This window comes from Rhineura floridana, chromosome 11 (genome assembly GCF_030035675.1).
Source record: "Rhineura floridana isolate rRhiFlo1 chromosome 11, rRhiFlo1.hap2, whole genome shotgun sequence".
In the NCBI taxonomy this organism is placed as follows: Eukaryota; Metazoa; Chordata; class Lepidosauria; order Squamata; family Rhineuridae; genus Rhineura; species Rhineura floridana.
In genome coordinates this window covers 28861802-28883210 of record NC_084490.1, presented here as the reverse complement: position 1 = coordinate 28883210, position 21409 = coordinate 28861802, and the positions used below count along the sequence as shown (strand labels likewise).

General features: G+C 42.3%; 1 protein-coding gene and 1 long non-coding RNA gene across 2 annotated transcripts in view; both read right to left on the bottom strand.

Annotated features, from left to right (window-relative positions):
• Positions 1 to 377: 377 nt before the first annotated feature.
• Positions 378 to 11020, bottom strand: LOC133367167 (uncharacterized). Its single transcript, XR_009758534.1, has 3 exons — positions 10831 to 11020; positions 8603 to 8728; positions 378 to 723 (listed from the first exon to the last, which is right to left on the bottom strand). It is a non-coding gene; the product is annotated as an uncharacterized LOC133367167 (long non-coding RNA).
• A 200-nt stretch (positions 11021 to 11220) lies between these two features.
• LOC133366698 (serine/threonine-protein kinase SBK1-like) overlaps positions 11221 to 21409 on the bottom strand; it is a 29716-nt gene continuing 19527 nt past the window's right edge. Inside the window, exons 3-5 of the mRNA XM_061590094.1 lie at positions 18557 to 18754; positions 14659 to 14861; positions 11221 to 13979 (exon numbers count right to left, since the gene is read on the bottom strand). Of these exons, the coding sequence (XP_061446078.1) occupies positions 13197 to 13979; positions 14659 to 14861; positions 18557 to 18754 (1184 nt within the window). The 3' untranslated portion in view covers positions 11221 to 13196. The remainder of the gene's footprint in view (positions 13980 to 14658; positions 14862 to 18556; positions 18755 to 21409) is intronic.

Sequence of the window (21409 nt, the reverse complement as noted above, 5' to 3'; positions counted from 1 at the left end):
TCAAATTCAGGCCTCAGCTATCCACTTACACCTCAGCTTTCTTTAGTCTTTGTGTTAGACCTCCCTGAACCACTGACTTTCCCAACTGACAGTTCTCTCAACTGACAGTTAACTATCCTTTCTTTGCTGTCTAGAACCTCCAACCAATCATAATCTGGTGTTTCCCAGACCAAACAAAATGAATTTACCTGATTCAGGCTTCATCTCCTCTCAGAACCTGTCATGGAACAGCTACCTATAAAGAGGCTTGCAAAATAGGCCTCAAAGTTTGACTTTGACAGTTACACTCTGACATCAACAGATATCAGAAATCTTTTCTAAAACGCAAAACATAATCAGACAGACATATACTTATAATTTCTTTATTGCTTGTTTGAGTTAGAAATTTGTCCTTCAGTTTGCAGTTCCAAATCCAGGAAAAGGATAGTATTCAGTACTAGTCCTATTCAGAGTAGACCTATTGATATTAATAGACATGACTGACTACTTTCAATCAGCCTACTCTCAGTAGGACTTAATTGAATACAGGAATTACGAAATTTGAACTCTCATGTTATTCAGTCTTACTGAGGTGCCACACACAAACCTCTATGGGTCAGCTCACAGGAGGATTCCTGTACCAATACAGCAAGGCTCAAATGCTTCATAAGGCAATACAACATCAGAACATTGTGGAGCATTTGCTTGTGTCAGGCACTCCATCCTCCTCATCTGGATTTGGGTCTGAAAAATCAAGAAAAAGTGTAGATATATGCAGGGTAAGTTGTAAGCAAACACAATTTGTGACATTGCACATCATCATTTCTATTTACAGGATACATCTGTTCAGGCATCAGCCTTAGGTAAAAATATTCTGCCGATGAAATAGGCCAGTGTGAAATAGCCTTAACTCTGATCTTGAACTGGCAGGGTTTGGTTTCATTTTGGTTTTTATCATTGAATAATAATTATCATTATATCATACTGTCAAGCTACAATACAGTAGGGCCCCATTCATATGGCGGGTTACGTTCTGGACCCCTGCTGAAAAGCGAAAACCGCTGAAAAGCGGAACTCATTGAATAGAAGGGTGCTCGACGCCCAAAAACTGCTGTAAAAGTGGAAAAAGCGCCGTATGAGTGGGGCTTTAGTCTAATTGCGTCTAATTGAGACTGCCTCATTAGTGAAGCAATGTAAAGTGAAACGCTGTAAAGCAGGGCCCTACTGTATATGACATTTCAAAGACAAACATAAGCAAACGGGAAAAGGGGGGTACACGTTCCTGCCTTAAAGAGTTTAAATAAGAGGTAGGTAAAGTGGTTGCCTCCAATTATGTTTGACTACAATTCTCATCCCATTTGGTTAGAGCCAGAGCTTGGAAAATTACTTTTAAAAAATAATAAATTACAGGTACAATTACATGACCCCAAAAAAGTAGTAATTACCATTACAATTACAACTGTTCTGAAAGTAACTGATTACTTTTCTCAAAAGTAATCACTACAATTACATTTCAGTTACTTTAAAAAAACACGCCTACAAGGTGCTGGCCTTGGCTACTGTACATCTAAGTAGCCTAAAACAACACTAAAAATAAGCACAAACATACAGAGGTAGTAGAATTTTTTTTGTATTCATGATAGCAATGGTGGTCTCTCCACTGGTAAGGGCGGTGGGGAGGGAGGCAGAGGCCACTACTCAGATCTTTGCACGTCAAACCAAGTGCAAACCCTCCCCCCAAACAGCCAGCAAGCACAATCTCTCTCACTTAACCACACTCACAGCAGCTTGATGTGTAGACATCAGCAGGTAACACAGCATGGAGTTAACATCAATGCCTGATGTCTACAGGAAAGTTGTACATCTAAGTAGCCTAAAACAACATTAAAACACACACACATACAGAGGTAGTAGAATAATTATTTTTATCCATAAGATAGCAATGGTGATCTCTCTGCTGGTAATGGAGGTGGGGAGGGAGGCAGAGGCCACTACTCAGATCTTTGCACATCAAACCAAGTGCAACCCCCCCCCCGCCCCAATCAGCCAGCATGCATAATCTCTCTCACTTAACCACACTCCGGACCCTGCCCTGCCACCAACTAAGGGACACTCACCCAAGCAAACATTTTCCCCTGAGATCCAAAAAAGTTTAAATACTGCAAATGCAGCACAGTAGCCAGAGATGGTGTTGGAGGCCACTTTGTGTGTCAAGTGCAAACACAGTATTCACACACACACACACACACACACACACACACACACACACTGACACATGTCATCTTTCACCTCCACAGTTCTTTATCTCCATTCTGCTGCTGCCTCCTTCTCCTCCTTTATCCATGTTCTTGCCCTCCAGCTCCTTTTTTCCTCCACTCCATTCTTCACCTCCACCATACATTTTTGTAAACAATTGTTTTCTCCACTTCACCCCATCTCACTCTCCATCTCCTCCCTCGTCGCCTCCTACCCACCCACAGAGCATGAGGGAAGAGTGATGCTGCACAGAAGCCCAGTTTGAGGCACATGATTTTCATCCACATATCAGAGGAGCAGAAGACTTTCCCACACACACACACACAAGTAATGCCCAAAAGTAATGCTGGAAACATTACAATTCCTCCACAAAAGTAATAAAATTACTCCTAGTTCTATTACAATAAAATGTAAAGGAATTACCCACTTGTTCCTCAAAAAAGTAATGAATTACAAGTAATTTGTTACTTGTAACGAATTACTTCCAAGCTCTGGTTAGAGCACATTAAGCCAGTTTTCAAAGGCATTTTTTTGCTTAATTCCAATTTCCAGCCTCATCCCAGATGTCACTACTTACCCTTCATCTGCCAAACTACATAGACATCCAGCATCCCCCACACTCTGCTTTTATTTCTACAGGATTCTAGAGCTGTGTTTGTGAGGTACAGTTCTGGAACACTGCCAGGTCATGACCCAGAGAACCAACATGTAGTTCTCTCAACATGCTCAGACCCTGAAAGAAATCTGTTCTCAGCACTCCAATGGGATTGCCCCTCAGGTCCAAGAAGGTTAATCTGGAGAGACTGGAAAAAGAATGATTTGCCAGATCACTCATGTTGTTTTTCCCCAGATTTAAAACCCGAAGTTGATGAAGTCCACAGAAGGCTAATGAATCAATCTTTTCAATATGACATCTCCCGTAAATATGGCAAGCAAGAGAAGGCATAGGCTTGGAGGGTGATGACAATATTGAGAAATCCAAAATCTGCAGCCAGGAGGTAAAATTCATGCTCTTTGGGCACAGGCTCCAATGGAAGCTATTTTGAGAAAGATTTAAAAGCTGGAGCTGGGGCAGTTGGTATAGAAGGAAAGAATATATGTACTCAATTTGGTTCCCTTCGAGTGTCAATCTGTCCAGAGAGCGGCAGTCATATTACTCCACACCACCAAAGCTTTTGAAATACTTCCGGGACAATGTCAGAGAAGAGAGGGAGAAATGGGAAACCAAAACACAGACTGTGCAGGTCTGACTCTTGGATGTTGGGTTGGTCTCTTCCAATGAAAGGGAGTCAAGTTTTTCTATTTCTAAAGCCAAGAGCTCCCTCAGATTTAGGGGGGAAGGCTCAATTTCAGGGACTGGAGAAAACCTCTACTTTGGCCACATATCATCTTGTGGCTGAGCGAGAGGACACATTGATCCTGTTGTTCATGGAGCATGTTTCCAGATACCGACTCTCAGCCTATCATCCTCTGGCAAAGCTAGTAAAGAGGAAGGCGTATATAGACTGGCCTAAAGATCCAGCTGCCCAGGCTGTCTTTTGGGACAGGTTCAGGAATAGACTTAAGCCGCAGCGTGGTGGGGAAGAGGAGAAGATATAAGCATTCTATGTTATCAGGCTTTGCTATGCAGTGAATATCCAATAAACTTCTACCCAATGAGATATTTTTATCTTGCAAAATAATTAGTTGTGAGAAGATGTAGACAAGTGGAATGGAGACTTTAGTGAAGAAGCTAAAAGAGTTCACATACAGATATAAACATGGTTGAATCTTGTTCCCATGCAGTTTTTGTAGACCCTGATATGTCCTGTTTCTATGTAAATGGCAGAATGTTATATCATCAAATAACATTACTATCAAATCTTTTCCTGCTTGTATGTAATGCACACTAACTCCGAGACCTGATTTACAGCAGATATCTGAACAACTATTGCTGGACTGTACCACTTTGGAATGTAGGGATATGGGGAATGGTGTAGTGCATGTCTGAATGTTCCTCCATAAAATGTTATCTAATCTCACCTAAGAAAAACTGCCTACCATATAAAATTGAACTGCAGTCATTCTCCTTGACATTTCATTTGCTGTATACAAGAATTTTTGTTTTATTGTTTCCCATTTTGAGTGTGTGCTTTCCCTCTCTCCATTCATTTAAAATGTTTCAGTAACCCTCTTGTCAAGATGTACCCAATATACCTGATTATGTAACCCTTGTGCCCTGTTCCTTTCGCCAATAATAACTTAAAAGTAGGAAAATGATGGTTTTGTGATGGCTTGCACAAACCATGCCTGGCCTTCCACAAATCCCCATTGACCATTGCTCAAAACCAGATAGGCATGTTGCTGGCGTGCACACGCACACACACCTACACACACACCTACACAATACATGCTAGTGTTTTCTCTCTAGATAAATCTGTCTGTCATGAACCCAAGAGAGGATCCTACCTATTCACACATCTTCTTCTACTTAGGCAAAGCAATAATTATCCCAGGGGTCCATCTGTGAAGGTTTCTTGCATTTGTGACCTGCCTCATGCTGTTCCAGGTCCCTTCACCATTTGTTGGGTTCCCTCACCCGCCTCTCTGCCACCCAAGAGGTGATGTAATTTTTCCTAGAGTTTGTCTTTGCTTGTTTGTTTGTTTGTTTATTAGATTTATATCCCACCCTTTCTCCCAGTAGGAACCCAGGGCGGAGGCTTTACTGAAGCATCTTGAAGAATCATGCATATTCCAGACATGAAAGTAGTTGAACCTTGTAGCTCGGCTTATCCCACTCTTTCTCCTTTCTCTCTCTTCCTTATTTATTATTTTAAAAATAACTTCTATTATTTTGAAATACTGGAGGTGGGCTATTTGCTTTAAATCACTGTGGTTTATTTACTGTAAGCCAGGTTGCTTGGCAACATGTTTCAAGCTAACAAGGAATTAGAAGAAAACAAATTGACTTGTTCCTTTCAGTGGTGACTGAAAGAGCCTGCTGGCAGTTTCACAGTTCCCAGGATTAGTAGCTTAAGGCAGCCTATTACCTTACTGCCTTATAAGCAGTACCACCTAGAGGGTGGAGCTGTAGATGGTGCTTCACTTTGTCGCAGGATGGATATGTACAGAGAACTCTGTGCCAGATGAGTTGCTGGCATGTTGTCTTATATTTACCTTTTATCTTTTTTGTTTTTTGTTTACACTCAACAAACCTTTTCTCATTTTTAAGTTTCGTTCTTTTGCTGTGTGGTTCTATATTTTAATAAGAACCTGTTCAATCAGGTCTTGGTTCAGTATCCTATTTCCTGCAGTGTCCAAACTGATTCCTCTAAGATCTAGCCTTTGAACCTGGAGACAGCATGTAATCATCATGACTTGCAGCCATTGATAGTCTTATTATCCATACATTCATCTAATCCCTTTTCTAAATTTGGTGTTGGTGTTTAGAGAATTACTTTCTTTCATCTTCCCTGAATCTCCCACCACCACACAGCTTCATTGGATGACCCCAGATTCTTGTATTATTTATAAGAGAAGTAGAAAAACGTGTCTCCCCACTTTTTCCACACCATGCATAATTTGATTCACTAATAGGCAAAAAAACGTGCAGTTTAAGAACAAACCTATACCAAAAGATATTTCTATTAAACTTTAAAAAGCAGGGAAATTGGGCACCTATAGTGAATGCACCAGGGGAGCAGGAGACCTGAACTCCTCTCTGAGATATTGTACTGCCCTACAAATTTGTCAAAATGCAAACACAACACAGTCCAATCCACTTCCTGTGTAGCTTGGAAGAATTTGGTAACATTTGCCTCTGAGCATATGGTGAGTGGTGGCAACACCTGCCATCTCCAAAGATGGAGAATTACATTTTTGTATGTTTGTTGGTGTTCTTACTTTGCAATTTTAGTGGTTTCCTATAGTAAATCATTTTCTTTTGTTTCTGTTTCTGTGAATATGTGAAGTACAGCAACATTTTGCAACACAGGAAAGAAGCAAAGTAAGTCAAACATATTTAAAGTGACTATCTAAACTCTGTCAACTGTCTTAATATTGTTGCTTCCTCCCTGCTAAAACAAGATCAGCACGGCACATTGTCTTGTTTCTGTTATTTGGGCTGATTGCAGGTGTTGCTACCACTCACCATGTGCTCAGCGGCACTTGTTACCAAATTCTTCCAAGCTACAAAGGAAGTCAGAGAGGAGGTTAGGTCTCGTGCTCCCCTGGTGCATTCACTATAGCTGCCCAATATCCCTGCTTTTTAAAGTTTGATAGAAATATCTGTGGGCTATAGGTACATTCTTAAACCACAAGAGTTCAGTGAGATTTACTCCAGTGCAATCATGCTTAGGATAGGTAAACCTGACCATGGGGGAGGGAGGCGGAGGACAGGAAGGGAGGGCTCGAGTGGGCAGGGGAGGAGGAAGAAGGAAGAGGGGAGAAAGAAGGGAGGAGGAAGGGAGAGGAAAGGGGAAGGAGGGGAAAGGCAAAGAAAAGGGGAGGGAAGAGGCAAAAGGGAGGTGATGGGAAAGAGGAGGAGGGGAGGTCAGGTTTGATCATTTGCATGCTTATTGAGTTCAATCGGATTTACTCCTGTGCAATCATGCTTAAGATAGGTAAAACTGACCATGGGGAGGCGGGGCTGGGGGGGAAGGAGGGGATTGGGAGGGGAGGGGGAGGGGAAAGGAGGGGCAAGAGGAAGGGAATAGGAAGGAGGAGGAGGGGAGGGCAGGTTTGATCATTTGCATGGTTTTTGAGTTCAATGGGATTTACTCCTGTGCAGTCACGCTTAGGATATGTGAAACTGACCTGGAGGAGGGGCAGGGGTAGAGATTGGGTGGGTGGGCACTGGGCAGAGGGGAAGCCCCTTTCCTTTCCAAAAGGAAAACATTATTAGTATCATTCTTTTTCAGCATTTCTCCCACCTTTTTATTCTACAGCAGGCACATGTAGTCTCCCACCCAAATTTAAACTAAAGCTGTCACTGGCTACATCCACACCAGAACTTTGGACAGTCATGGTGTCCCCAAAGAATCCTGGGAAGTGTAGTTAGCGAAGGGTGCTGAGAGTTGCTAGGAGAGGCCCTGTTCCCCTCACAGAGCTTCAATCAGAGTGGCTAACTGTTAAACCACTGTGGCCATTGGAGCTCTGCCAGTGGAAGAGGAGTCTCCTACCAACTCTCAGCACCCTTCACAAACTACACTTCCCAGGATTCTTTGGGGGAAGCCATGACTGTCTCACATGAAATAAAGGTCTGGTGTGAGTGTGGCCCCCTGATTAGTAAAGGCAAGCAATTGTGAGTCTGGCTTTTAGAACACTGACAGTTGGTTCTTACTGAGCATGTCCAGGCTTATCATTGACTTCAGTGGTAAATTTCTTAAATTAATTAAATATCAGCCTGACTTTTTTAAACTTTTAAACTGCAGAAGATGAAGGTCAGAGTATGGGGCCAGGTCAATAATAGGATTACAGCTACTCTGTGAACATGGCTAATTTTTAATTAATTTCAACCAATTATGAGAACTCTGACAGAAAAAAAGTCCAAAAGGGGTCTGTTTTTCCCCTCTTTTTACACTTTGTACTCTCAATTCTCTCTGTTTGTGTATCACCATGAAAATTTAGAGGGTTGTTAAGCAAGCATTTCTGAGTTCAGGACTATATATTTTGTAAAGTTTTGTTTTAAAATGAGCTTATGAGAAGCAGAATGGCATGGGGGTATTTTCAATTTAACACTGCGGAATGCAAAAAATCCATGCTGACTATAATATACAGCAGTGGTTCTCAAACTTTTTTGGTTCTCGGCGCACTGTAAAACATAAAAATTTTCTGGCGCACTTCATGCATAAAATTAAAAATATATTTATATTTTACACTATGAATAAAAATAAACTATAGAAAACTATTACTTACCCTATACAAATGGGTTTCTTCTCATTTTTAAAATATACTTTCATAATATTTGAGACACACCTAGCCACCTCTTAGGGCACACCAGTGTGCCTGGGCACACCGTTTGAGAATCACTGGTATACAGCCGCTCTTGTGGCTGTATAAGGACCATTGACACTGTGCTTTTTTAAAAAATTGAATAAAATTTGCTGAGAGCCTGGCATGAAGCTCTCCTAAGCCAGTTTAGGCCTGAGGAAAGGCATCCCACTCATCTCCATCCCTGCCAATACACATCCCCAAACAAATTAACATTGATCATACTCTAGTACCAGGAAGTTCTCCTGTGCAAACCTATTTTTTTGTCTGGTCATTTCAATGAGATTTATGCAGGAGAGCATACCACATATTGTGCCCCAGAGACCATGTATGTGTCTCCCACTCTGCCACCCTTTACCGGGCCCAAAATCTGCTGCCTGAGAAGCAGCCACCTCACCTTTGGTTGTAGTAGAGCCACCTCCAGCAATCCCAGATATGTTGATAAGGTTGTAGCCAAAGCAGGGCTTTTGTAGTTCTGATCCATTCAGAGATATTCATTTTTTTAAATGGTAAGGCTATAGACCTTTTATTCACGGAGATATAAAGAAAAACATGTAGACAACATCTACCCAATGGCTCAGTAAAGAGCAACCTGCTTTCTTAACCTGTCCAGCAAGTACAAAGGTACTGATAACTGACAGCTGCTAAGGCTCTCATTTTTCAGTGTTATAGAATTGTTGACAGTTAATACTGTTAAATAACTTTAAATGTATTAGGTTACCTGTTTTTCTGTTCCTGTGTTGTGTAGTGATTCCCCAGCCCTTTGGCCTATTCTACCCAAAGTTTCTGGGGCTTGCAGCATATCTTTAATACACTGATCATTTGGCAACGGTGTGCATTTTAGCATGTGTTTTTTAATTGTTTTTAAATTTTTTAAATTGTGTTTTTAAATTTGTATATTTGTTTTTAATGCTTTTAATTGGTGTAAACCATCCAGAGAGCTTTGGCTATGGGGCGGTATATAAATGTAATAAATTAATAAATATAAATACATAAAAGAAGGTTGGCGAGTCATTAAAAAAATCACTCCCTGTAATGATGGACTCAGGTGATGAGTGCCACTGCCAACCAATACTGAGGCACAGGAGGCCATTAACAAACAAAAGGGGGGTATTCACTTGCTTGGGGGACCCCCAAGATTTGCATTAGAATAACAACTCTTTAGGGGAGTGAGCATGCTCAGTAACCACAGAATGTTGAGTGTCAGTTGAAGGAGGAAAACCAGTAAATCAGGGGCAGGGGAATCGAATAGACTAAGACATCCTGGAGGAGAGTGTGATGTTCCTGTAGGTTAAGCATCTGTAAATATGGTAAGTGCAGGTCTATTAGGTGATGTATGGTAAATGACTGAGAGAGAAAGGGGGAGTACATGGGTTAGAAGCTGAAGTATGCTGGATGATGATTGGCTGAGTGGCTGTCTGGCTGAAGGTATAAATGTGAGGATGAGAGCTGTGGGGGGGAGAAGTTGTTGAGTTGGTTGGAGTGAGGTTGTTTGATGAGGGTTGGTTGGCAGAGTTCTGAGGGAAGTTTGGATTGTATTTGGCTGATATTTAAAGAGTATATATATGAACAGAAACATAAAGAGTGACCATATATGAAACCATACGCTTGTGAAACATTCCTAAAGTAATCTTGTTATTTCCTGTTGTTAGTAAATAAATACTTACTTGGTTTACCAAAGACCTGATCCTTGGCTGGGGGAATATACAGACCAGAAGGGAGGGCAAGGTATTACTAAGGCTGAACAGAAACTGTATCTAATGGTGGCAGCGGTGAAGGGAGATATTGTAACAAGTCAAGTATCCAGAGCAACCCAGAGTTGTATGCTTTATATATAAAGATACAAGGGGGTTGGGAACAGCATAGGCACACAGTCACAAAGTAACAAGCTATAGAGAGACTTAGGCAAAGTCTCTGGGAGTACTGGTTACAGGAAGTGACTGGTGGTGCTGCCTAGCAGTGGGATCTAGTGAGATCTGTGCTAGAGCGGGTCCTGACTGGTGGTGTACCTGGTGGTGCCTAGTGAAAGGCAGTAGCCACAAGCAGGTAGGAACCTGACAGGGAGAACCAGAGAAGGACATCACAGAGAGCATGTCAGAATGGCTGGAACCCTGAACTGGAGCACTCACCTTCTAACAGGAGAGAAATACACTGTAATATTCTGTTGCAGGTCACACCCACTTGCATATCTCTTTTGGAATCTGGCTAATGAAAAATCTGAGAGAAGGGTGGGAACAACAATAGTTGCCAAGAGAACTCTGATAGAAAAGAGTGTAGAAAAAGAGTGTGTGCACTATCAAACTAAGGCAGGAAACCAAACTAAACCAAATACAGATGGAGAAATAGAAGTATGGATACAATCTGAAACTCCTTTTGTTCCTGTTTGAGAGATCTTTTGGGCAGAGTAAGCACTAAAAAGAAAATTGTATGAAGCACTCCATGCTGCTGTCTGGACCTATTAGTAGATTGTGTTGTATCTTATCCCATTCTATAAACCAGGGCCAACAGAAGTTATGTTGCTGCCCTAGTCAAAAAAAGAGGACACAGGTCTGCATAAAATTTACACATGCCTACAAAGACAAGTTTAGAAATAATTCATTTAAATAGAAATACAATATATCTCACCCTAAGGGGGAAACGAAGACAGTGACCCGTGCTCAATCACCTACTCGGGTGCTCACTGTTGATGGGCAACTTCATGGCCCCTGCTCTCCCTTTTTATGGTTCTTTATCTTTCAAATAAAGGATTGCTTTCTGATAGCCCTTCACATAAAAGAGCTCTCGTCTGTAAAGTAGGATGCACATTCAGCCAGGTTCAGCACCTTTTCCTTCATTTCACACATGTGAATGAAAGAGGCTGCAATCAGGAAAAGTGATGGGAGGGGCAAGTATTGCTGCAATACCTTACACTGTGTCATACCAAGAATCTGGAGTGGAAGGGGAATGATGCCTCCCCAGGTGATTTTATTTTTATTAATCTGGGGCACTATATTCAGCCATCACAGGTTGACAATCTTTATTGGCAACAATTTTATTACAGAAATTTATTTCATCAACAGTACAATAAATATACATAAATCTCCTGTATAATTCATTATTTTTAACAAGCGAAACTTTTTTTTTCTGCATTGACCACCACATTTCCAAATCTATACATCTACTTACTCTTAATTATTTATAAGATTGGCCTCATCCTGCTGGATACATAAAATAAGATGCTTTTGTTTGTTTCTGCATTAAAGTCTTTTGGCACAGCTGAAACTTCACTTTTCAACAATTAGCTGGAATGGCAATTAAAATGGAACTTTCCACACAGCATGTTAATATAACACTATATTATTATCCAGCAACACCCTTCCTCCATGGCCAAGGGCCTCATATAATGTTTACTTCCATCTAAGACCTATTCAGAAAAAGCTCAATTAAATATCAGTTAAAAGTTGGTTGCTTGCAGTTCAAGTTTAATTACTTCCTATTAATTGCACTTTGGAGATTAATGATAGTCATTTAATTGCCACTTGAATAGTTTCTCAGAACTGCCCCACTGACAATTTCTGTTCCTGTGGGGAGGTTTTTTATTACTGATCTCCCTTCATTCTTTTTTCTTTTCTTTAACAGTTTAATCATGCTATTTTGGGGTCTGGGGGGAAGTAAATATAATTCAAGGAAAGTAAAGTTAAAGCACTGAAACTGGGCAATTCTGAATGCCATTTCAAGAGGCTGTTAATAGGCTATCTATCACTAATTCCCTACCCACACACACACACACACACCCCACACACACAAATCAGGAAGAAAAACAGACAGGATCTGGAAAGAGGAAGTGGTTGCTGAAACTTTAAACCTTAAATTTACAGAGATTATTTTCACCTCCTTGTAGCCTTTCAGTTTACTTTGCCATACGTGAAAAAGCCAAACTCTATCCAATGCCACTACTTTAAGGTTTCACCGGATAGAGGAGATACTACAGCTGTCTTTGGACTGTGCAAAGGAAAGGGCAGTGGATCCCACTTCACCCATCCAACTTCAGCACTGGATCTCTAAAGAGCAGTCTTAGTGCTAAACACCACAGTGCTGATACTAAGCACCACAGTGCTGAGACTGGAGATAAACCTTCTGCCTGCTCATGAAGACTAAAAGGCAACATTTTCCTCACCTCCACCCTAGTGCTGGAGTGAGGGGTGAGAATGCTGCCTTTTTACTCATACATCAGGCAGAGGACTTATCTCAGGTCGGAAATAAAAGATTCCTCAGATTGCCCTTTAGATATTGTCTCTGAAGGGATGCCAGAGGAATCTTTTCTCTCCCCATTGGAGGATCTCTAAAGAGCAGGAAGAGGAATTTTATATCTCCATCAGGAGATAAAGTATTCTGTCTGCTCTTTAAAAAAATAGGCAAGAGTTTTACTTGCTGATCAGATTGGGATATGAAGTTGTGGGACTTGAGGGCCACTTGCTGAGATGGCCTGGGTCAAGCCTGTGAGTTAGCTATCCCTACCTTAGAGGAACAGGAACCCTGAGAAACTGGAATAGCACTTTGCCTGTCCACACTAAACAGGCTGGTACTGCAACTGTATTTTATTTCCTAAAAATCCTCATCAGTCAGGTCTGAAAAAGACATGTTAAGATGACAGAAAATACGGGACTGCAATGCTTTAATAACGGCATTGTCCAGATGCTCTATAAAAAATGAATGAACGAAGGATGGCATCTTTAGATAAGCAGGCTAGCGTAGAAGTAATATATACCTTCTCTAGTGATGTTCCTCTTGGTTTTTGGAAATAAACGTTGCCCAACTATGCACCAGCAGTCTTGTCAGGGAACAGATCCCTTCCTACTGACTAGTTAGTTCTATACCACCCTGACCAATAGCCAGCAAGGGAGGTAGCACTGTGCTGATCAAACTACTGCTAAGTCCTCCCTCCCTGACTTGGGTCTTTCTACTGAGTTCAGCCTATTCATAAAAGGGGATTATCTCCATCAAGACTTTCTTCAGGGCTGAAGCCCAGGCTCAGTTAGCCACAAGTCTTCCTGTGGATTGGGTTTGCTGCCAGGGCTATGACCATTCTGTATGGTGTGGGTTTTCTCAGAGACAGTTAGTTCAGGCTGTATTTGTCCAGGGCAATTCTCCTTGGAGCTACTGCCCAGGTCAGTATTATCCCCAGTAGGGCCACTGAGGAAGGCATCAGAGTCCACTGCCTTTGGAGGGTCATCCTTGGGACTCTGTGTCTCTCCACAGCTGTCCACCCGCCAAGGCAGTAGTAAGTACTTGTGCACTTCAATAGCAGGACTGCGACGGTTAGGGTCAATGGCCATTAGGCGGCGGAACATGTCCAATGTATGGGTGGTTAAGCCTTTCCACAGGCACGGGGCCTCCCCTGGCACTGTGCGGTTCTGCCAGATGCCAAATTCATCAAACTGAGGGTCAGGGCTCATTGCCACATCCCAAGGGAAGCAACCAGTACAGAGACAGAATAGCAGCACCCCAAAGGCCCAGACATCCAGGCTAGTGTCAAGAGCCAAAGTTTCAGTGCCTTCCAGCAGGCACAGCTCAGGTGGGGAATAGGGCAGAGTGCCAGACATGGCAGCTACTTGTGTGCCTTCTACTCGTGTGAGGCCAAAGTCTCCCAGTTTCACCTGACGACACTCTTTGTCAAAAAGCAGCACATTGTCCAATTTAATGTCCCGATGCACCAATGCTTTGCCATGCATGAAATCCAGTGCATCAGCCAACTGAGCAGCACATCGCTTCACCTGTATCTCAGGAAGGCCCTCCTGTTGAGAAAAGGGAAGGGAGGGTTACAGGAGCACTACCTACTGAAAATGACAATCTTCCAACCTCCATTTTTAGAGAAGTGGGGCCAATTTGGGAAGCACCCTCACTGTGCTCAGTGCAAATGTACCTTTTCTCTGAAAGGGTTAAGCTGTATTTTTAAAAAGTTTCTCAAGGTTGCCACAGAAGCCAATTGTGGGTGGCACTGACTGGCTGGTGGGACCTGTGATATCAAAACACCTCCCCTCCTCTCTATCCTTAGAACAGCTTGTACTTCTTAAATTATTGATATCGTCGTCATCTGCTCAGCACTGGAGCAGTTTTGCACTTTAAGAATATAAGGCAAAGGATAAACATATGAATGGAAAAGTATACTGTGTCACTTTAAAGAATAAAAAGGTGGCCAGACCATTATAGTTGAAGTGGGACAGGGGACAAGACTGACAGCTGAACCAGCGTGTAATATGCTGGGATATATTTCACCATGCAAACTACAGAGCCAGCAGGAAGCTGGACTCACAATGCAATATGGGGGTCTCAATGAGAGCTCTTTTATATTGCAATTATTTAGACCCTTAATCTTTCTCTACACACCATCAAAATAAATCATACTACCATTTTGCCTGTGCTGTGAAACTCTCCCATTTGTAGGCCCCACAAAGTTTCCATCCCCCTTCATACCCCTGACTCCAGGATGGCACAGAGATCACCAGCTGGTGCCAGCTCCTGTGCAAAGCCATAATGTGTGGATGTCTCAAAAGCAATGCCAGTGGTTCGGAGAAGGATGTGGTGTGAGGACAGGCAGAGAGCAATACAGTATTCCCGCAGAAACTCCCTCCTCCCCGTCCGCTCTTTGGACATCAGCTTCAGAGCCATTGAGGTTCCTGCAAGCAACAAGAAAAAATGTCAGTGGGTGTTCAGGGTGTGCCTAGCTGCCACAGTAACAAAAGCAGCATTCCTACGTCTTCTGTTTAAAACTCACTTAACACCTGCATTTGCCAGGCATTGTACACAGAAGGCACAGTTCACATGGTCCAGGGCAAGATATTTTACGAACTGCACTAGATGAGGTCCATAATGAGTATTAGGGAAAGCCAGTTTGCAAATCAAGGGTGTTTTAATTAAAAAAAAAAGTGAGTCCAGGCAAGGTTGCCAGCTTTCATTTTTAATCTGCTCTTTCCTTTAACAGAAACCTAACAACACAGACATTTGACAAGTGAAGCTTTCACACCACTGATCTCCATACTAGCACTTGTTAGACTCCTATTAAAGATACAGGATCAGAGACAAGTGTACTTAAGTGGCAACCCATTTTGGAAGAGCGACTCTCCAGGAGCCAGGGGCCCTGGTTTCACAGAATCATAGAATCGCAGAGTTGGAAGGAGTCTGTCTATAGGGCCATTGAGTCCAACCCCCTGCTCGATGCTTGACATCAGCTTGTATGTGAAAGATTTTGCCTTGGAGGGGGCTCATTCTTAAGGCTCATACAAAGTAACTACAAATTATTTAACTGGAGCTCATCATTTCTAAAAGACAAGCAACCCAACCAAAGCACTGTTGTGTACCCATGATAAAGCAGAGCTACAAAGTCTGAGATTATTTTGCCTGCAGATGTGCAGGGAAATATGGACAAAAAAGTGCAGCAGTCTGTAACTTCCCACAGACAGGCAGATTTTATTATTATTGGGAGGATTTGGATGGACAATTAAATTTCCTCACACTGGCCATCCAGCCTACACTGAGTGAGTGGGGGATCAATCCTGTTCAGTTTTTTGCTTCTCCCTAATAGCAAAGTGGATGCTCATGTACTGTAAAAGAGGACAAAGTTAAGGAGCTTGTTTCTTCTCCCACAGCCTGTTTTGAAGGGGGAAGAAAGTGAGGAAACCAGGCATTTCTGCCCTGTAAACACCTTTGTCACTTAGTAGCTGACCTATGAGCCCTTAAGAGCTGGTTGTCCTCAGATCAGGAGAAAGAGCTTTCAGGTCAGAAAGTACGGAGGCCAATTTTCTTGTTTTTAAACATTGTGTGGCATATCATGGTCTAGCCAGGAAGGGGCACTGTGGAGCCAGTTTACATTTGTGTGATAAAAGAAAATCGGTCTTATCCTGGATTCGGGTTGAATCTGTTGTGCAACTTGACATTCTCTTTTACATTTATGTAGACAAGGTTACCTCCTTCCTTCTTATTCTTACAAGTGTGAAGCTGGCCAGCTTGCTACTCAGACTGCTACGTATGTCTGGCCTTGCCAACCAGCACCTGCTCGCTGGCAGCTGCCCACATGCCTGGGATGACACAGCTAATTAATTACACAATGTATGAGCTGAAGAAGGCCTGGGAGCAGCTTGGGCTGAGCTGCAATTGAGTCCCAGCCAGATCTTAATTTAAGTCATAGTTTAGCCCCAAGATGTGTTTTCAGTACTAGGGTAGGTTCTCTTCAAGGCTAGGGTCAACCTCATCTTGGACACAAGACCACTCTATAATCTGATTGATCTCCCATTTCCTGCAGCAACTTTTGCATATCCTGTTGAACTAATGGTTTCCAACTATTTTAAGAGACAATGATACTTTTAGACATTTTGATATGTAGTATGAAAACCTGGATGCTCCTTTTCCCTGCATACTTTGGAAGCAGCCAGCCTCCTTAACTAAGTCCCATGTCCTTACACACATTCTTATGGCTGGAACTCTTAAAAATAAAGGCAGAGATACCACAACTCCTTCTACCTGCCAACCTACTGAGGAGCAAATCAAGCTCTAAACTTAATAACAACACATCTTCACCATGCCAGAGAGTGGGAAGCTCTTATGCCCACCAGCAGTGGTCTGGACTGCAGCCATGGTACAATGCTTGCTTGAGACAATTTTTTTAACTGGTTATGCCATCAAGATTGAGGCAACTGAATGTGCCTTTGTGACCATGCTGAGATTCTTGTATTTGTTTATATCAGTTGCTTTCTTAGTGATGGTGGCTCACAGGATCAAGTCGATAGGCAGGCTATTTTCATAGCCTAACCTACCTCCCAGAGTTGTTGTGAAAGTAAATGATTTAAGTATTCTAAAGCAAGTTTTTACACATAAAATTGCTATAGAGAGATATGACAGAGCAGAAAGCAGCTCCCCTAATTATTTCTGCACTAAAAACCTAATACTGGTTTTCTACCAATTGAATTGTCAGGGCTCCCTTGAAAAATCCGGGGAACTGTAGCTTAGTGAGGATCTTCTGAATTGCCTGTTAGAAACTCCCAGCATCTTTCCTCACAATTCATAGAATTATAGTTCCCAGGATTCTTTGGAAAGTGTGCAGGGTGACCACTATACCGCTTGATACCAGTAGTGTGGATCAGTCTCTGCTCTGAATGGGTGGAAATCTTCAGCAAACCCAGATCATAGTTAGTTGCAGCATCTCTTTCACATAAGATGAAGGAGGGAGTGATACTCCAGGGGATGATAGTGCAATGATTACACACATCTACCTGCTGGTTTCTTAGAAAGAATTTAAATGGTCATTGGGAGAAAAGGTAGGAGCGATAAGAGGAGATACCACTGCTGCTCTGGTATTCTTCCGTCTGGGCAGAGGCAAAGGAGTCTGTACCTTTAAGAGTTGTGCAGAATATAGAATTTCAGCAGGTGAAGACAGGCATGCAAGGGAGAGAAAAATAGCATCTGTTGAAATTGTTATTGCTATCCCAACCCTTAAAGATACAACAGGAGCTCTCTTCTCATTTGCCGTTGCCCATCCTTCTGCTCAGTGAAGCAAGATACAGTGCAGACCTCTGCAGCAAAAGCCACAAAGCCACTAAGAAAACAAATCAGTGGTGTATGAAACACACTGATCCTGTGTACTAGTGTGGCCCCTAAGAACATAAGAGACTGCTGAATCAGGCCAAAGGCCCATCAAGTTCAGTATTCTCACAGTGCACAACCAGATGCCCATGGGAAGCCTATAGGCAGAACCTGAGCGCTACGGTACATGCTCCCCTTGTGATTCCCAGTAACTGATACTTAGAGGGATACTGCCTCTGGCAGTGGAGGTAAAACATAACCATCATGGCCAGCAGTCACTGATAACCTTATCCTCCATGAATATGTCTAATCCTGTTTCAAAGCCATTCAAGTTGGTGGCCACCACTATCTCTTGTAGGAGTGAATTCCATAACTCAGCTATGTGCTTGGGAAGAAGTACTTTTTTGTCTGTCCTGAATCTTCCAATATTCCGCTTCATTGGATGTCCCTAAGTTGTAATATTATGAGAAAAAACTTTTCTCTATCCACCAATCATAATTTTATACACCACTATCATGTTTCCTTTGTTCTTTTCTCTAAACTGAAAAGCCCCAAACGTTATAAACATTCCTCACAGAGAGCTGTTCAATCTCTTGATCATTTTGGTTGCCCTTTTCTGAACCTTTTCCAGCACTACAATATCCTTTTTTGAGGTGAGGTGACTAGAACTGTACACAGTATTCCAAGCATGATCTCACCATAGATTCATATGACAGTATTATGATATTGGCAGTTTTAATATCAGTCTCTTTCCTCATGACCCCTCCCCTGGAATGTGCCTTTTTCACATTCTCACCTCTCTCACGGTGCTGAACCTGCAGAACATGCCCATAGGAACCACTACCTAGCTCCTTGGCTATGCTGTATTTCTCCTCTACCTCCATCTGGGGTAAACTGTGTGAGGTGATGGACATGAGCTGCTCTAGGAACTCCTCATTGTCCTCAGTGTCTTCAAGGTTCGCAGTTGAGCTGGTCTCCTGCTCACGAATCGAGCCTGGGGAGAGAAAGAAGGAATAATAATTTTGAAAAACTCTTTGCAGTCCCTTGGCACTACAGTATAACTGCAAAAGAAAGTGCAACTGCTGGAAAACATTTTCATATAGTTTTGGATTAGTATCAACTGCTCTAGGGAAGACAGCATGGTAGCAGGTTCTGGTGTGGCTTGTGACTCTCAAAATTTGCAACAGAACTGGCTGCTGGATAGCTGGGAAGGGAATGTGTTTTCTTTTTTTCATATCAGAGACTATGTCAGATATATAAATGTGCCCACTTTGAAGGAAGAAGATAAAAACTGCTTAGATCAGGACATAAGCTATAAGGTGCTGCTGCAGTGGCAGAGGGAGGGCATGAATAACAATCTCCACTTAAAAGACAATTAGACAGAGCAGATATAGGAATGGACTGTTTGCTGCCATAATCATTGTAATGAAATCAGGAAGAAAGAAATTATTTGTATACCTGTGAATTTGTTGAACGTTTCAATTTGTATTTATGAATTTTTGTATCTATTTCTTTGTGTATGTGTTAGTGTGTGTTAGCCTAGTCATAGGATGTTTTTGTACACCTTCTATATGTATTATGTATTAAAATATATTTATTTTTTAAAAAATAAAAAATTAATATACAACAAACAAACAACCATCTGGAGGCCATCAAGTTCAGAAGACTGCCCTATAGCATCAACAACACCATATGGGGAGGTGGCCACCTTCTGTCTCAGTTTGGCTGGGAGGTATATTATGGGCTGCTGCTTCCCTTTAGAACTGTGGCTGCTGAAGCAGTGGAGTGAGAAAGGGTGTGTGTGTGTGCGTGTGATAAGAGTGCAGTGAGGGGAGGATCCTGCATGCCTTAACTAATTTAGGGGAGAGACAGCAGATGTGCCTGGGGTTACAGCTCCCTGAGGTAAGAACTGTTGCAGTAAAATGGCATCTGGCATCGCTATGACATAAACCAGGACAAGGGACACAAGCAAGATAAGAATAGTGACCACTTACCCAGAATCAAATATGAGGAAATGCATCACCAAAAAAGAGCCCAAAAAAGGAACACATAAGGTTTGCATATAAGTTGTGTGTCTGGCCCAGTCTGCTGTCCAGATGCTGTTGATGGGCCACTTCAAGGCTCCAGCTCTTTTTCAATGGGTCTTTATCTTTAAACGTGACTTGGAGAGGGCACCCCTTCAAATACTGGACTGTCCTATGTAATGTAAGCCACAGAGCCTATCCCAAAGTTAAGGCCGAGGAAGTTCTTCTCCCTCCTTTCTGTTCACACACTAAGAGGATCCCAAACTAATTGGAAGTCAACATCACTAAAACCACTGGGAAGTTTATCTTGCACAACCCTACCAGTGCGTTTTTGGTGTAGTTGCCACGGCTTTTAATGAGGCTTGTAGGTGGCTTGCTTCTTGAATCTCGTATTCTCAAAGGATGGAGCTCAGGTAAGTATTCGCCTAGGAGAAGGGGGGGGGATTTGTTAGATAACCAACGGGAGGAAGGAACCAATCTAGCAGCAGGTTGTGAACTGAATCTGAGCCAGCACACAGGCATCCTTCCACCATCCCAAGAACCGCGGGGGGACATTCCCTTCGTGCCGCTTGCGTGTGTGCTAGTCAATGACTCTGCAGTTTCAGATCCCAGAAAGACTTTCGCAGTGTGTTAAACTAGTGCCTGGGAAAAAGCAGGCGGGGGACTGGGATGTACTCAACACAAAGCATTGTAGCTCCGGGGTCGGAATAAGAATGGCAGAAGCAGTGGTGCAGCTAGGTAATGAATGAGAGCTGCGCTTAATGGTCTTAGCCTCCTCCCCCGCCGCCCCGCCCCCGCTTTAGACGGCCGTGTGTATTAATTCAACTACGAAGGACACATTTGACTTTCCCCTTCTCTCCTCTTTCCCCCTCCCGTCATCCCGTGTTTTACATCTGCCTTTACATTTCTGGTGCGTTGTAGGGCAACCACTAAACAACAACAGTTTGCCAACTCTGATTTTTTTAAAGAAAAAAAAATACACTGAGCATTTTAAATGCCCTGAAATCATAGCAAGGTCATGACTAGAGGAATATAAAGGAGCTTGCTTCTACTGCCCTCATGCTAAATGCATTTTGCTTGAGAATAAATAAGGACCATTTTGTTGTACAAAAGGAATAATAAATAATACAATGAGCATTTGAGTAGCGCTTAATACCATGATGCTGCATGAACAAAACAAGGAGGGAGGAATAAAACGTTCTGCCTCAGATTTGGTTTGCATGAAAGAGATTGTCTAATTTGATTCCCTTCTCTCCACATCCCCCAGTTATATATGTTGGATTAAGGGCTGTTGTACCATATTGAATCTGGTAAACCAATACTGACCACCATTATGCTATATTATGTTGTTATTTCTAGGGGAAATTGTGAAAAATTGTTTTAAAGTGTTTACAAATGATAATTATAAAAAAAATTAGTATGTGATGTTAAGGGTTTTTCAACAGCTGGCTTTACAAGTGAAATTTGAACATTTTCAAATTTCTAATCCGAATTCTGATAGTTTAACAACAGGCTGAACTTGCATACAATTCCAAATCAGCTTTAGAACATTTTGTTTTTTGAAGCAAAAATATTGCTGTGCTTCCCTCACTGTCCCAAGCCGTGCAAAGTTTCAGGGGTGGCTT